Source organism: Ostrinia furnacalis, unplaced genomic scaffold (genome assembly GCF_004193835.3).
Source record: "Ostrinia furnacalis isolate ACB-3 unplaced genomic scaffold, ASM419383v2 OfSCF4295, whole genome shotgun sequence".
Taxonomy (NCBI): Eukaryota; Metazoa; Arthropoda; class Insecta; order Lepidoptera; family Crambidae; genus Ostrinia; species Ostrinia furnacalis.
In genome coordinates, this window is record NW_021134534.1 from 237,157 (window position 1) to 252,090 (window position 14,934).

At 38.3% G+C, this 14,934-nt stretch overlaps 2 protein-coding genes across 4 annotated transcripts in view; both read left to right on the plus strand.

Moving 5' to 3' along the window:
• The first annotated feature begins 120 nt into the window (after nucleotides 1-120).
• LOC114359309 (zinc finger protein 600) lies at nucleotides 121-4,673 on the plus strand. Its single transcript, XM_028313637.1, has 2 exons — nucleotides 121-1,730; nucleotides 1,876-4,673. The coding sequence occupies exons 1-2, from the start codon at nucleotides 252-254 to the stop codon at nucleotides 2,284-2,286; spliced, it is 1,890 nt and encodes a 629-aa protein (XP_028169438.1). The 5' UTR covers nucleotides 121-251; the 3' UTR covers nucleotides 2,287-4,673.
• A 722-nt stretch (nucleotides 4,674-5,395) lies between these two features.
• The window catches only part of Sra-1 (Cytoplasmic FMR1-interacting protein Sra-1), a 31,608-nt gene continuing 22,069 nt past the window's right edge, over nucleotides 5,396-14,934 (plus strand). For 2 of the 3 annotated variants that reach the window (XM_028313634.1, XM_028313635.1), the window contains exons 1-9: nucleotides 5,396-5,700; nucleotides 6,628-6,764; nucleotides 7,248-7,427; nucleotides 9,167-9,348; nucleotides 10,207-10,334; nucleotides 10,776-10,873; nucleotides 11,617-11,721; nucleotides 12,490-12,575; nucleotides 13,510-13,630. In XM_028313634.1, coding sequence (XP_028169435.1) covers nucleotides 5,625-5,700; nucleotides 6,628-6,764; nucleotides 7,248-7,427; nucleotides 9,167-9,348; nucleotides 10,207-10,334; nucleotides 10,776-10,873; nucleotides 11,617-11,721; nucleotides 12,490-12,575; nucleotides 13,510-13,630 — 1,113 coding nt within the window. In that variant the 5' untranslated portion in view covers nucleotides 5,396-5,624. Of the gene's footprint in view, nucleotides 5,701-6,627; nucleotides 6,765-7,247; nucleotides 7,428-8,810; nucleotides 8,897-9,166; nucleotides 9,349-10,206; nucleotides 10,335-10,775; nucleotides 10,874-11,616; nucleotides 11,722-12,489; nucleotides 12,576-13,509; nucleotides 13,631-14,934 lie in introns of those variants that run through there. The other variant, XM_028313636.1, reaches the window with a different exon arrangement.

Sequence of the window (14,934 nt, forward strand, 5' to 3'; positions counted from 1 at the left end):
ACAAAATTAGCCTTCCACGTTTATATTAATCGATAGATCGATTACATAAAAGCGATTTTTACGGTACCAGAACATCTCTGGCATGCTTTAAAAAAATAAAATTTGACAGCTAGTCTACGACGACGATGGCCGAATTTGTCGTCTGTCTCGTACTGTCCGGAGTATGACATGTAGCGTTGTTGACATTTTTGCCGATATATTTAGTTTTTTCCTTTCGTTATTTTATTTTCCCGCGTTCATTTTGCCCCCATATGTCTACTAATTACAATGGAGCTGATAAAGTGCCAAAAAATACGTCGAAAAGCCGGAGGAGCCTCAAACGTATATTCTCTGATTCTGATGAGGAAATCAAGAAGATTGGCGGCTTTCGGGGCTTCGACAAGCAGCCAAAAGTGTTGCTGGAGCGTTACGACATATCTCCATACCTAAATGGTAAAAGTAAACTGTCTTTAAAGACGGATTTTGCCTCTGTTTACTTGACCGAGGATCCGCTCAAAGTTAATAAGTTATTGAATGAATGCGCTGTTATACTTCAGAGGCAAAACTTGCCTGAGGTGAAGGAGACTGTTCTCAACAGGTCTCCAAGGTCCGACGTGTCTATAAGCGAGCTGGACGAAAGTATGGCCAGCTTGAAATGTAAAATATGTGATAAAGTATACGCTAGTGAGAAGAAACTACTGAACCACCAGGAGAATAAGCATATGATAGTATACAAGCCTGAGCCTAAGCCACATAAACGTGTATCGTTCTCCGATCATATTGTAGTGCACGAGGTTCAAGAGTACCACAAATGCAGGAAATGCACTAAAATATTCAAAGATTACAAGTCTCTGAAGAGCCATATGAAACAAAGTCACAAGAAACGCAAATGTTACATCTGCCATTACTGCAACAAGAACTTTATTGACCGAATGTTCTTCAAAGTCCATATTAAACTTCACTGCGACATCTGTGGTTTGTTATGTAGAAATAAGTCAAGCTACTTAGCCCACAGACGTAACGTATGCAGAGCGTTGAAACTACATAAATGCAAGACCTGCGACTTGTCATTCTATAGATTTATGGATCTGAAAGATCACAGCTACGATCATATGAGCACATATTTCATCTGTGATATCTGTAAAGATCAATTTCCAACTAAGTGTGCAGTGTCTCATCACATTTCGTTCTTGCATTCCAAGAATCGTCCAACATCATTGTACGGAATGCGTAACTTAGGCAGTGATAGACTATATCTGTGCAATTTCTGCGATGAGAGCTCAGTGGATAAAGATATTATAGAAAGTCATGTGCAAACGCTACCGGATTTGACAAACCGAGCCATGACTGGGTATAAAGACTTCTACTTCTGTGACCAATGCTTGAAAAAGTTTGGGACAGAGCAGGACATGTTGCAACACAAATGGACGCATTTCTTGAAAACAAGTGACAATTCACAAGAGCGGCCACTTGTATCTATTTTATCCAAGAAAAAGGATGTTAAAAAGAACCCTTTTAATTTTAACATTAACGACAAAATTCCAGAACATATGTTGCCTACTGTTGTATTAGAAAGAGTTGATTTGGGAAGTATAAAGAAACAAGCTGCTAATAATGCAAAAGTCAATAATAATGCAAAAGTTAATGATAATGCAAAAGTCAATAGTAATGCAAAAGTCAATAGTAATGCAAATGTCAATGGTGGAAAGAAAACTATTAGAAAGACTTTGCTCTCCAAACATCAGTGTCAGGTACGTAAAATGATTTACAAATTTTTTATGTAACATGCACATAAAGGTAATCGATGTAGTAAATGCTACATCGAGTAGTGTAAGTGACTGTACTAGTTTGTAATTTATGTAAAAAATAATTAATCTTAAAATTTTAAATTTTCAGCTGTGTGGCAAATACTATTCTTCAAATTACTGCCTGAACCGCCACATTGAAACGCAACATATAGACTATGAAAACCTCAGATGCAGAGTCTGCGAAGAAACTTTTGTGTGGCCATCTCTCCTCCAGTCCCATCGGTGCATACGTCTGAAGATACCGGAGATGCCGTTTGATGATGCAAGACCGGAGATCCACTTTGACAACCTCCACGAAATCAGCCAAAATGGTATTGATGACTTCAATATAGATGATAACGATGATTACATGAGTACAGTAGACTTCGAGATTCCTGCGCCTATTGTGGAACTAACTGAAGGTACAAATGCATATAAACCTAATAATATTAATTGCGTTTCTCCATTGCAGAGCTTAGGATATAAGGTTGTAATGCAAGAAGTACCAATCGAATTCTAGTTTTAAGGTCATAGCAGACTTATCAACTCGGAAAGGGAACAACACCGTATCGCCTTTCGCGAGCTGGGCTGATTATGCTAATTTTTAACGTCTCCAATACAGACGCGCTTCTTCGATTCTGCGATACGATTGGTCAAAACAGCTGACGTCTGTCTGTTGGAGATGTTAAAAATTAGCGTAATCGGGGCACTGTTGTCACCTTTCGCGCGCTGTCATTAATCGAGAGGCGAGGCGTTTACGTTAAGGTTGCCTCGAGTTGATACGGTTACGATACCTTTCCGGGTTGATAAGTGTGCTACGTCTTTTAGATCGTAAGAACTATTTTATGTGTCACTGAAGTACGTAAGTAGACGTTAATGAGACTTCCTAATATTTTTGTGTGTGCTCAGTTCAATATTGGTTTGTTAAGTATTTCTAGATAGAATTTTAAAATCATAGAAGTCTGATTTACTTAATAAAAGTATTTTAATGTTTTTGTTCTCATAATATGTAACTGGGACAGGAAAAATCTAAATTTTTAAGAAGTTTTACATAAATTAGTATAGACACAAACATGATTAGATATTTTGAATCAATGCACATTTTATTGGCTACTGATCATTGGCGGTTATTCCCACTCGTCACCCCTAGCTTTGTCCCTGGTGACGAGTTGGAATTTTTCTGAAAAAAATCATTTGTTATCAGATTTAAATAGGCTCTGAGATTTTTTTTACATAATTAACGGTGGTTGGTCGTATTTTTTTTACCGAAATCAACAAAAACCGTCTAAGTTGTGGAATTCTGACCTGTTCATAGTTATCCATAATATTCTATCGTTTGTGTTGTGAATATAGTTGTGCTTATTTACCTACACATAGATGCTTAAAATAATGTTTATCTATACAAATATTACATAGTCGAATTGATCCATTCTGTAAAGGCCATTATACTAGTTCTAAAACCTTACATTTGTTAGATCATCTTGCAATCAGTCAGGATAATATTAGCAGGTTTATTTTAAGCAGAGATAATGATTCCCAGTTGCCCCCACCATTGAGGGCAACTGGTAATTTATTTACATAAATAGAATAATGTCCAATTAGATTATGTCCATTATGAAAATTTTATTTAAATCCATTTGATAGTTTTCGAATATCGCGTTCAGATTCAGTTAGACAGGCGCTACTTTGTTTACCGACTTAAAAAAAGGGAGGAGGTTTTATGTTCATTTATAATTTCATTGGGACATTTTTGTAAATAAATTCCCAGTTGCCCCCAGTGGGGTGACAGTGATAGGGGCAACTGGGAATAACCTTATGATGGGTGATTAAAGTTAATCCCTATTGAGTCTCCCCATAGTTAAATATGGCCATCTGAATCCAGAATGTGCCATTTGTTCAATAGTCATCCTATAATTTAGTAACTGAGCAAGATTACAATTTCTAATCATTTATCTTGCCTGTTATTGTGGGTCATTATTATTATTTGACCTTTTCTAAACTGATAAGTATATTTTTGCGAATGGTTACTTGACATTCTGTTATTGTATTAAGAATTATGTTATTCTTATACACATAATTGTTTTTTTTTTCTGATTTAATTTAACATTATTATTTACTCACATCTTACTTAATTATTGAAATAACGCAAAATCTGATTTTTATTTTAATAGACGAAAATAATTCAAGAGTATTTTTTCTGCAGGCACTATTAACTTCTCTACTAGGCGTAATACACAAAAAAATATTTTCATTAAAAATCCCCCATCATTCTGAACCAATTATTAAGATTTTGCGTTAATGCAATTCATGTTACATTATTTCTTTAGTACATAAAACGTTGTAGTTTGATATAAGTTGATGTTACATAATATTATTATGGCACTGAGAATCTATTTTATTATTAGATATATTATTACTATTTTATGGCTGACAAACTCGTTTTGTGTCAAATTTTATGTTAACATAACATACTGATTGGTTATCATTTATATTTTCAATTATTTTTATAAGTAGAGTTAAAATTATAGGTAGTCTCACGTTATAGAAGAAGACATTGATTTGTTATGCATGCGAAAAAAGAACATATTTTTATTTTACACGTATTAGGTATTTTGCTACCTAAATCAAACTTGGCTTCAAAATATATTTTATCAGTAAATTAAGGACATAAGTACATATTTACTATACTAACAAAAACAAAAAAAAAATGTAAATACCACATAGCTGTATGTTTAAGCAATATTGGTAATTAATAGAAAGTGTGATTAAAAATTATTTTGTAAAAAATTAAATACATAAATGGTGTTACCTATCTTTATTAGTCGGTGAGCCATGATTATTAGTATTATAATATCAAAATATTATGTTAGAATGGTTTGGTTGAAATATATTTCTTTTTGCACAGTCTGTTGTATTTTTTTTTTTGCATTTTTTTAAATTCATTCCCTGTTGCCCCCAGTGGGGGCGACATTGGAGGTGACAACTGGGAATAATCCCCCTTTCACTGTTCTAGCTGGTTTAAAACTTACATTTCTATTAATCTTTGACAAAGACGAGCTTATCTGCTGACTGACATCTAACTTACGATTAAAATAAATAATTATCCTCAGTAATTATCATGGATTTTGGTCTAAAATCTCTTAGGTTCCCATGGCGAGTCAAAATTATATATCTTTGTAACTATTTTATGTAAATAGTTTGATAATTAAAAGATTCAGAAGATAACAGAATGAATAAAACAGAAATAGTATTTTTTTTTCAAGTTACTAGTGTTTAATTATTTATTTAATGAAATTTTAATGTTATTGCATTTTTTTTAGTTTATTTCAAGTTTCTGAACGGATTTGGGCGTCGTCCATTAGTGATGTGGAAAAACGTAAAAACATAGATTGATTATTATACTGCAATCGATAATTTTTTTTTCAATTTTAAAGTATTTTACCAATTATTTGTTAAAACTACACCGATAATGATAATTGTAACATAAACAAGAGCGCATTTGTATCAACTGATAAAATAATCATTATTTAGTCTACATTAATTTATTGTATGTCGATTGTCTTTTTTTATATCGATTCTAGTGAAGTCATCATACAATCATTAATTACGGTTTTCAACAACACTAGTGGCCATGTTTTGCTGTCAGATGGTCGCTGTATTTATTTTCTGAATTTTATAGAAAAATCTCACTAAAACTACAAATATTATCCGTAATTTATATCTAGTTCCCTTTATTGTTGCCTATATTCGCGTTAACAGCGTTAAAAATTGTTAAATATTGTAAAATTAGGGCGTTTCAGTATATCCGGTCACGGAGTGAAATTGCTCTGTATTTTAGTGGTTTTTCAGTCCTAAATCATGTCTGTGAGTGAAAAGGTGTCGCTTTCTGACGCTCTAAGTAATGTGGATGTGTTGGATGAACTCACTTTACCAGGCAAGTAATTTTTTATCATTTTTATGAATGATTCATTCTGTATGCTATTAATTTTAGAAGTTGGTACTTCCTACACTAATCACTGATAGTAGGAGCTAGGCGAAACTGTATATTGCTATAATTAGACAAATTGAGCAATAAACATATTAAGTATTGGTTGTTGTCATAGTATTCACTTAGTTCCAAGATATAGGGACTCAGTAGGGGGTAAAGCATAAATTCTCTCTAAAACTGCCATTCTATAAAATGTTTAATCTCTATTAATCACTTTGGTGATCATGAATTATTAGCTGATATAATTATTTTTTAAAATTCCTTCCTGCAGTCTTACTTCCTACTAATATTATAAATGCAAGTCTACATGTTTGTTACTCTTTCACGCAAAAACAAAAAAAAAAGCAGGCACAAGCTAGTATGTGTAATATTTTTAACAAATTCCCCTTATATTATACCTAGGACCTGATAGGTTGCATGTAATTATCAAAACCAATTTTTGAGTGTGCTATTAAAATTTCTTAGCAATTAGAGTTGCTTCTCAAACTAAATTTTTAATAAATAACTTGAAATAATCAAACTGCCTAAGGTGGAAATTAAACTCACGATTGAAGAGCAGTTTGCCAAGCCTGGAGCGAAATGGCGCCTAGCATGTGAAAGGTCGTGGGTTCGATTCCGGCCTTAGGCAGTTTGAATTTTTCAAGTTGTTTATTTAACCGTTTTCGTAACATTGTTGCTCTGCTCCTATTGATCGTCGTGTGATGTTGTATAGCCTATAGCGTTCCTCGATAAATGGGCTATCTAACACTGAAAGAATTTTTCAAATCAGACCAGTCGTTCCAGAGATTAGCGCGTTCAAGTAAATAAAAAAACAAACTCTTCAGCTTTATAATATTAGTATAGATTTTGACTGTGTTGTTTATATCTCCACAGATGAGCAGCCATGCATCGAAGCGGCTCCGTGTTCTATTCTCTACCAGGCGAACTTCGATACCAACTTCGAGGATCGCAATGGCTTCGTCACCGGCATCGCCAAGTACATCGAAGAGGCCACTGTTCATGCCAACTTGGTCAGTATTTAGTAGCTTTAAACTAAAATTTACGACCATGTGAAGTACGATTTAATATAGCTATTAGTTGCCATTTTGTTTACTGAAATTTTGATTAAGCATGATGACAAATTTTATTGTATCCTGTAGTGGAGACGTGAGTGATGATGATGATGAATTTTTAAAGATTCTGCCTTCATCTCTCTCACAGTGCTGATCTATAGATAAACATATTATCCATTATGCTATCTCCTAAGTATGTTACTGATCTGTTGTAAGAGAAATAAATAAATTATAGGAATTGCGGTGGATATGATAAAAGTCCCAGTTAGGTTTAAAAAAAAGTATCTCACTGCAGTAAGTTCACCACAATACCTAATCCAATGGTTGGTAGAGATCAAACCAGTATTCCTTGTATTTTCGATTGGCATTCTGACACATAAAATGGACTAGAAAACAAGACTTATTGGTAATTAATGACCTGATCTACATTCTTCATTCCAGAACGAACTCCTCGAAGAAGGCAACGCGCACGCAGTTATGTTATACACCTGGCGTTGCTGTAGTCGCGCCATACCGCAGCCGCGATCCAACGAGCAACCCGACCGCGTCCATATCTACGAGAGAACGGTCCAGGTCCTGGCTCCCGAGGTGGACAAGCTGCTGCAGTTCATGTACTTCCAAGTAAGTTGTACCATTCATATAGTCTGGTCGCCGAGCACGTAGAATTTAGTCCAATGACCCCAAGCTACCCATCCTTATCGCTCGCGCGTAATTATATTGCTGTCGCGACTGTACGACGGGCGCCCGCAGTGAGTGTGCGAGCGCAACAGCAACATAATTACGCGCGAGCGATAAGGATGGGTAGCTTGGGGTCATTAGTCATTTCAGCATTTTCAGCCACAGGACGTTCACTGCTGCAAAGAATGTGTGGTGACATCTATAGTTGCTATTACAAAGTGGTGACAGGCATCGCTCAACAGATGGCGCTGATGCGTGCTTACTAAGGCACACGCCTCCGCACCTACAAACCTGTATCGCGGTATCAAAGTTTTTCGCCCTGACTAACTATATTAGAAAATTAACATGGTAAGCAATTGGACCTTGGTGCTTGGTTCTCGAGTATGACAGTGACACCTGCTTGGAAGGAAGGAAGAAAGAAAGAAATATTTATTGCAACAAACAATTATAAATCATCAATGCAAGGTCCACCTTTAGCTAGCTTGTTTTAATGGTTGATCCATATTCCACACCCATATGGCGTCTCTTACTTGAGTGTGGCTTGCCAAGTCTGTGCTAGCCCCAAGTTTACTTAAGTAAGTGTGGTCCTAATGGAACTTACCTGAAGGTCGAGAGTCGCACTTGACCTGGTGGTTCCACTAGCCGCGCTCCAACGAGCAGCCCGACCGCGTCCATATCTACGAGAGAACTGTCCAGGTCTTGGCTCCCGAGGTGGACAAGCTGCTGCAGTTCATGTACTTCCAAGTAAGTTGTACCATTCATATAGTCTGGTCGCCGAGCACGTAGAATTTGGTCCAATGTCCCCAAGCTACCCATCCTTATCGCTCGCGCGTAATTATATTGCTGTCGCGACTGTACGACGGGCGCCCGCAGTGAGTGTGCGAGCGCAACAGCAACATAGTTACTCGAGAGCGATAAGGATGGGTAGCTTGGGGTCATTGGACAAAATTCTACGTGCTCACAGACCAGACTATAGTTGCTATTACAAAGTGGTGACAGGCATCGCTCAACAGATGGCGCTGATCCGTGCTTACTATGGCACACGCTTCCGCACCTACAAACCTGCATCGCGGTATCAGAGTTTTTCGCCCCGACTAACTATATTAGAAAACCAGAATGGACTGGACCTAAGCAATTCCTCCTTAGCTTTCCATGTATAGTGTTGATCCATATCCCACATCCGTATGGCGTCTCTTACTTGAGTGTGGCTTGCCAAGTCTGTGCTAGCCCCAAGTTTACTTAAGTAAGTGTGGTCCTAATGGAACTTACCTGAAGGTCGAGAGTCGCACTTGACCTGGTGGTTCCACTAGCCGCGTTCCAACGAGCAGCCCGACCGCGTCCATATCTACGAGAGGACTGTCCAGGTCTTGGCTCCCGAGGTGGACAAGCTGCTGCAGTTCATGTACTTCCAAGTAAGTTGTACCATTCATATAGTCTCGTCGCCGAGCACGTAGAATTTAGTCCAATGACCCCAAGCTACCCATCCTTATCGCTCGCGCGTAATTATATTGCTATCGCGACTGTGCGACGGGCGGCAGCAGTGAGTGTGCGAGCGTGCCAGCAATATAATTACGCGCGATAAGGATGGGTAGCTTGGGGTCATTGGACAAAATTCTACATGCTCAGAGACCAGACTTTAGTCTCTGAAGATATTTTTAACAATAAGTATTGTATTGTTCCAGCGCAAGGCAATCGAACGTTTCTGCGCGGAAGTCCGCCGCTTATGCCACGCAGAGAAACGCCGCGACTTTGTGTCGGAAGCGTATTTACTAACGCTGGGCAAGTTTGTGAACATGTTCGCCGTGTTAGACGAGCTAAAGAACATGAAGAGCAGCGTTAAGAACGATTACTCTACGTACAGAAGGTTAGTTCTTCTTAAATGTCTTAGCTACTAAAGCTAATGAGTTATTAAGTTATTATAACGAGCTAGTTCGTCAACATGTTTGTCATTATTGATGAGCTAAAGACCATGAGGAACAGCGTTAAGAACGATTATTCTTGAATGATCAAACGAACTTACCAAGTGAAGTTCGATCTAAATTATCCTGAAAAAATGGCTACTGGTTAACATCGCGCGTTAACTTGGAGCTAAAAATGGGTCAAAGTTACGCGTCGTGTCACAACGCTTATAATAAAAATGTACGAGCACTTGCACAAAATAGTTGTTACAACCAACCTTTTGTTGGGTCTAATTCTCGTCACTACACTGCACAACTTAAAATAATTACGTTTTTTGTCGGTAAAAACGTCCTGGTGACGTCACTTAAGCATTTTTCTTATACTGCGTGCGGTCGTTGCGCGTGCGCACAAAGGAATGAGACCGCTCGGACACCGAGCCCACAGCGTGGTAGGGGTGGGGTTGCCCGCTCTTTTGTTTTTTAATACTACTACGCTGAATATTGTGTGCGGATTGGGTTGTCGTACAGGGGTACTACATGGTAAAATAAATCTCGGAGGCGAAAGCAGGATAATACGTACAGAAGGTTAGTAGTTATGGAGAGCTAATGAGCTATCGCGAGTTAGTTCGTGAACATGTTTGCCGTGGTAGACGAGTTAAAGAACATGAAGAGCAGCGTTAAGAACGACTATTCTATTTATAGAAGGTTAGTAGCTTATAAGCTATAGTGAACTAGTTCGTGAGAGGATACGGCTAGGTCTACCCCAGGGAACTATTTTAGGACCACGAATATTTCTAATTGATCTATTTCTACTTACCCTCCAGGGCTGCTCAATTCCTCAAAGTGATGTCGGATAGCCAAAGTCTGCAGGAATCCCAGAACCTATCCATGTTTCTGGCAACACAGAACAAGATTCGGGACACCGTGAAGGATGCACTCGAGAAAATCAATGGTAAGTGAAAAAAAAATACATTATATTTTTACCTTATTTTTTGTCTTTTCTAGCACTGAATATTAGAAATTACTTTCAATGAAACATAGTGTATTTCTTTCGGATGTATTAATCAGCCGAATGACGTCCAATGATGACAAAAATTCAAAACAAATCAAAACTTTTTGCCGTTTTACGCCTCCCGCGCACTTAGGCAACCTGACTGCGGCTGCCAGACGAAAATATGACGGTGTATTTCATATACCGCATTCAAAGTCAAAGTCGAAACTCCTTTATTTGCATGGACTATTAAAAATAGTACTTATTAGTGCGCGGGAGGCCGTAAAGTTTCATCGATAATTGTTCAAAATGAAAGAGTAAGATAAATTCATTCTCAAAAACTTTTTTTATACTTTTAGTAGGATAGGACAATAAGTTATAACGCAATATACTATTCGGTAGGTTACGAAGAACTGTTGGCTGATGTAGTCAACATCTGCGTTCACATGTACGAGACGAAGATGTATCTGACACCGTCGGAGAAGCACATGCTTGTGAAGGTAAATAAATAATAAGTATAAGTTAACTTTCATTCAATTTTTTACTTCTGTTTTTCATTCTTCAAGAACAAAGTTAATAAAAATTATTAAAAATGTTTCTGAAGAGGAATATACTTTGTAAATCTACACTAATATTATAAAGAGGAAAACTTTGTTTGTTTGGTTGTAATGAATAGGCTCAGAAACTATTGGACCGTTTTTAAAAATTCTTTCACCATTCGAAAGCTACATTGTCCACGAGTAACATAAAAAATAGGCGCGTCCACTATAAGCTATATAATGTAGTCCACGCGGGTGAAGCCGCGAGCGGAAAGCTAGTGTTTCAATATAAACAAAGTAGCGAAACGATCGCGATATAAAATTTGTCAACGAATGTCACTTTCACCCGTATTCACAAACGATACTTGCTTGAGTGAAGCAGCTAATCGAAAGCACAGCGTTGAATAGGGCTCTGTGATTGGTTTGTGTGTCAACCTTTGCGTCCACGCGCACTGTGAGAACTCATAGTAATGTTTGTGAAGACGGGAGTAAATCCAGCCGCAAACTACAGACTTTTTGTCGGCCGATAGTTGGGTCGGGCTGTTAATCAGTATGGAGATGTATGAAAGTGCGCACATTACACCGATTTGGTGTCGGCCGATTCTTCAAACAAATTAGAATCGGGCACAACTATCGGCCGACTAAAAGTCAGTGGTCTGCGCCTAGGCTAACTCTAATTTTAACGAAATTATATTTATCTACAGGTAATGGGTTTCGGCCTGTTTCTAATGGATTCCGAAGTGTGCAACATCAATCGATTGGATCAGAAGAAAAAGATTCGCCTAGACCGGATCGACAGGATTTTCAAGGTAACATTAACGGAAATATTCCCACCTCTCGTTCCCACCGCTGCAACTCCTGTGTAGCCAGGATCTACAGCTTGACCGCCCAACCCAACCAGTGAAGGCCAAGTTTGTCCCGGGGGAAAATTGAAACTGGTATTTTATCCGCAACGAAATTAATCTGAAGAACAAGGTAAGATTACTCAATAATATCATCATCAGCTATGCTTGGTGTTTCTTTGCGAGATCGAATCAGAAATGAGGAAATCCGTAAACGAACTAAAGTTGCTGACATAGCCCGACGGATTAGCAAGCTGAAGTGGCAATGGGCAGGGCACATAGTACGCAGAACTGACGGCCGATGGGGCAGCAAGGTTCTGGAGTGGAGGCTGCGTACCGGAAAACGCAGCGTGGGACGTCCACCTACAAGGTGGACTGACGACATCGTAAAGGTAGCAGGGAAGCGCTGGATGCAGGCTGCTACCAATCGATCAACGTGGAAAGCATTAGGGGATGCCTATGTTCATCAGTGGACGTCCTATGGCTGAAATGATGATGATGATGATCATCATCAGGTCATTTCTTGCCTCTGAAGTCTCGCTGATGTTTGAAGTCTCAAAAACACCGAGTCGCTCCCATACTAAGTTAAGCGTTAGAGCTACAGCAAGGATAGTCCTCATTAACCAGAGGCAAATGAAGGATTTGGTCTACACTCCCCACGCTAACCAGACGGGTTAGGACTTACTATTCTATTCTTTTAGAAGACAATGTGACGTTTATTTTTTATTATTTCAGAATCTGGAAGTGGTCCCGTTGTTTGGTGACATGCAGATCGCGCCGTTCAACTACATTAAGAGGTCCAAACATTATGATCCTAGCAAGTGAGTATTGTCATCAAAAAGTCATAAAAGTAATTTATATTCAAATATGTTTTTTAAGGTTTAGGTTTCCACTGGGGCAGAAGAAGTTCTCGAGTGGCGACCACGAGCCGGAAGACGTAGCGTGGGCAGGCCTCCCACTAGGTGGACCGACGATCTGGTGAAGGTCGAGGGAGGTGCGAGCGCAGGACCGGTCTTAGTGGAAATCCTTGGGGAAGGCCTTTGTCCAGCAGTGGACGAACGAAAGTTTTAAAAGCTTTTTTACACGTCCTATTACGTTAACCCTATCACTGCTTCGGGACAAAAAATGGGCCAGTGCTTAGTTTTCTGTCATTGTGTTGTATTTTCTGATAGATCTAGTTTATTCTGTAACCTATTATGGATATCGTTTGAAAGAGCTCGTGAAGCACTTTCAGGATCAGTAATTGGTTTTCTATATGTTGTATAGTTTAGAAATAATCAAGTGAGATCACTTATCGTTTCCACCCTGTATAACATTACCCTACAGTCAAGAGGGACGGAGCGAAGCAGTAATGAAAAATAGAAAGAAATAAAGAAGAAATGTTTATTCTGTAGGTATCAAAATCAAAATCAAAAATATTTATTCAGTTTAGACCACAAGTGGCACTTATGAACGTCAATAGAAAATAACAAAAAAAGAAAAGGTAGCCCTTATGGGGCACTTTACATCGAAATTACATTTACATTTTATCATCGAAATTACATGAACAATGATACTGAATAGGTATCCACTCGGCATGGTGTCGTAGCATCTCAGTAGATAATGCCACGACGCTGGTCTTCCGTGGTCATAGACAAGGAGAATGTTGAGTGAGTGAGAATGAAATGTTGCGAAAACGGGAAATATTATTCTCTTTTCACGCGTATGAAGTCACGGGCACAGCTAGTAGTATCTACAATGTAATTCCCCTTACAGATGGCCTCTGTCGTCGAGCCCGAATCCGCCGTCCCCTCAGGCAGACCTGATGGTCCACCTGCCTCAGATCAGGGAGGAGCACCAGAACTACATATCGGAGCTGGCTAGATACAGCAACGAGGTGGGTTGTGTAAAAACTATAATCCTCCTTCTAGCGCAGTCGGGTAAAAAAATTTTATAAAAAAAAAAAAAACCGACTCCAAAAAACCTACACTAAAACGTAGAAAAATAATTACTAATTACCTACTTATTTACTAGGACGAATTATTAATATTTATGTAGGTATACCATGATTGATACTTCTGGAGTCGGTGCCAAGATTATGAAACATGTAAAGTTTGCCTGCACCGACTCCAAAAGTATCAATTATTTTTCTACGTTTTAGTGTAGGTTTTTTGGAGTCGGTTTTTTTTTTTTTTATAAAATTTTACTTATTTCTTGCTTTTTAGTTAACTAATTATTACCTTGATGTTACCACTGAAGGTAGGCAGTACACTGAGACCAAAAAAAATTGGTTCATAATCGGCGGAGATATTGCGTATAAAAAAGTTCATCCCCAATTTTCCACCCTTGGGGGTGAAATATTTTCTTCAAATTCGCATGAAACCACCCTTTTGATAATACCTATTCAACAAAAAAATAATCGTTCAAATTGGTTTATAATCGGCGGAGATATTGCGTATAAAAAAGTTCATCCCCAATTTTCCACCCTTGGGGGTTGTTTTTTTTATTATTAAATTTAAATGGGACCACCCTTGAGGTATTACCTATACGCCGAAAAAAGATTTGTTCAAATCGGTTCATAATTGGCGGAGTTATCGCGTAACAAACATAGAAAAAAAAAAAAAAAAAAACATACGGGTCGAATTGAGAACCTCCTCCTTTTTTGAAGTCGGTTGAAAACTTACGGATGAAGTATGTTACCACTGTAACCGGTATTTTCTGACCGAAAGTCTTACGCCCGTATTCACAAACATTACTATGGGGTAATTATTATTACTGAGGGGATTGCTACCATGTACCTTAATTTTGAGTTTCCGATATTTCGGCACTGTTGCAAGCGCCATGGTCACGGAGAAACTGAAGAAACTTGCGGATGAGATGCTATGGGCAGACATATCGGTCTACCCCCTGATTCGAATGTGCAAACACCGAAGAATTGAACAAAGTGTAGTACCGCGGTCAGGTACTGTAAGTGTTGTGTGTCGAGAACAGTTACGAGAAAAAGTGAGTTGGCAACAGTGGTACGGGAGGAATCGTAATAAAAGACTGCGAAAGAGGGTAGACCGATATGTCCAAATTAACAGTGTGACTTGATGGGATTTTTTCCCAACGAGTCACAGTGTTACTGGTTACAGTGTGACTCGTTGGGCAAAGTCTGCAAAAAGCTTTGCATGTGGAACTCATATCATATCGACCTTTATC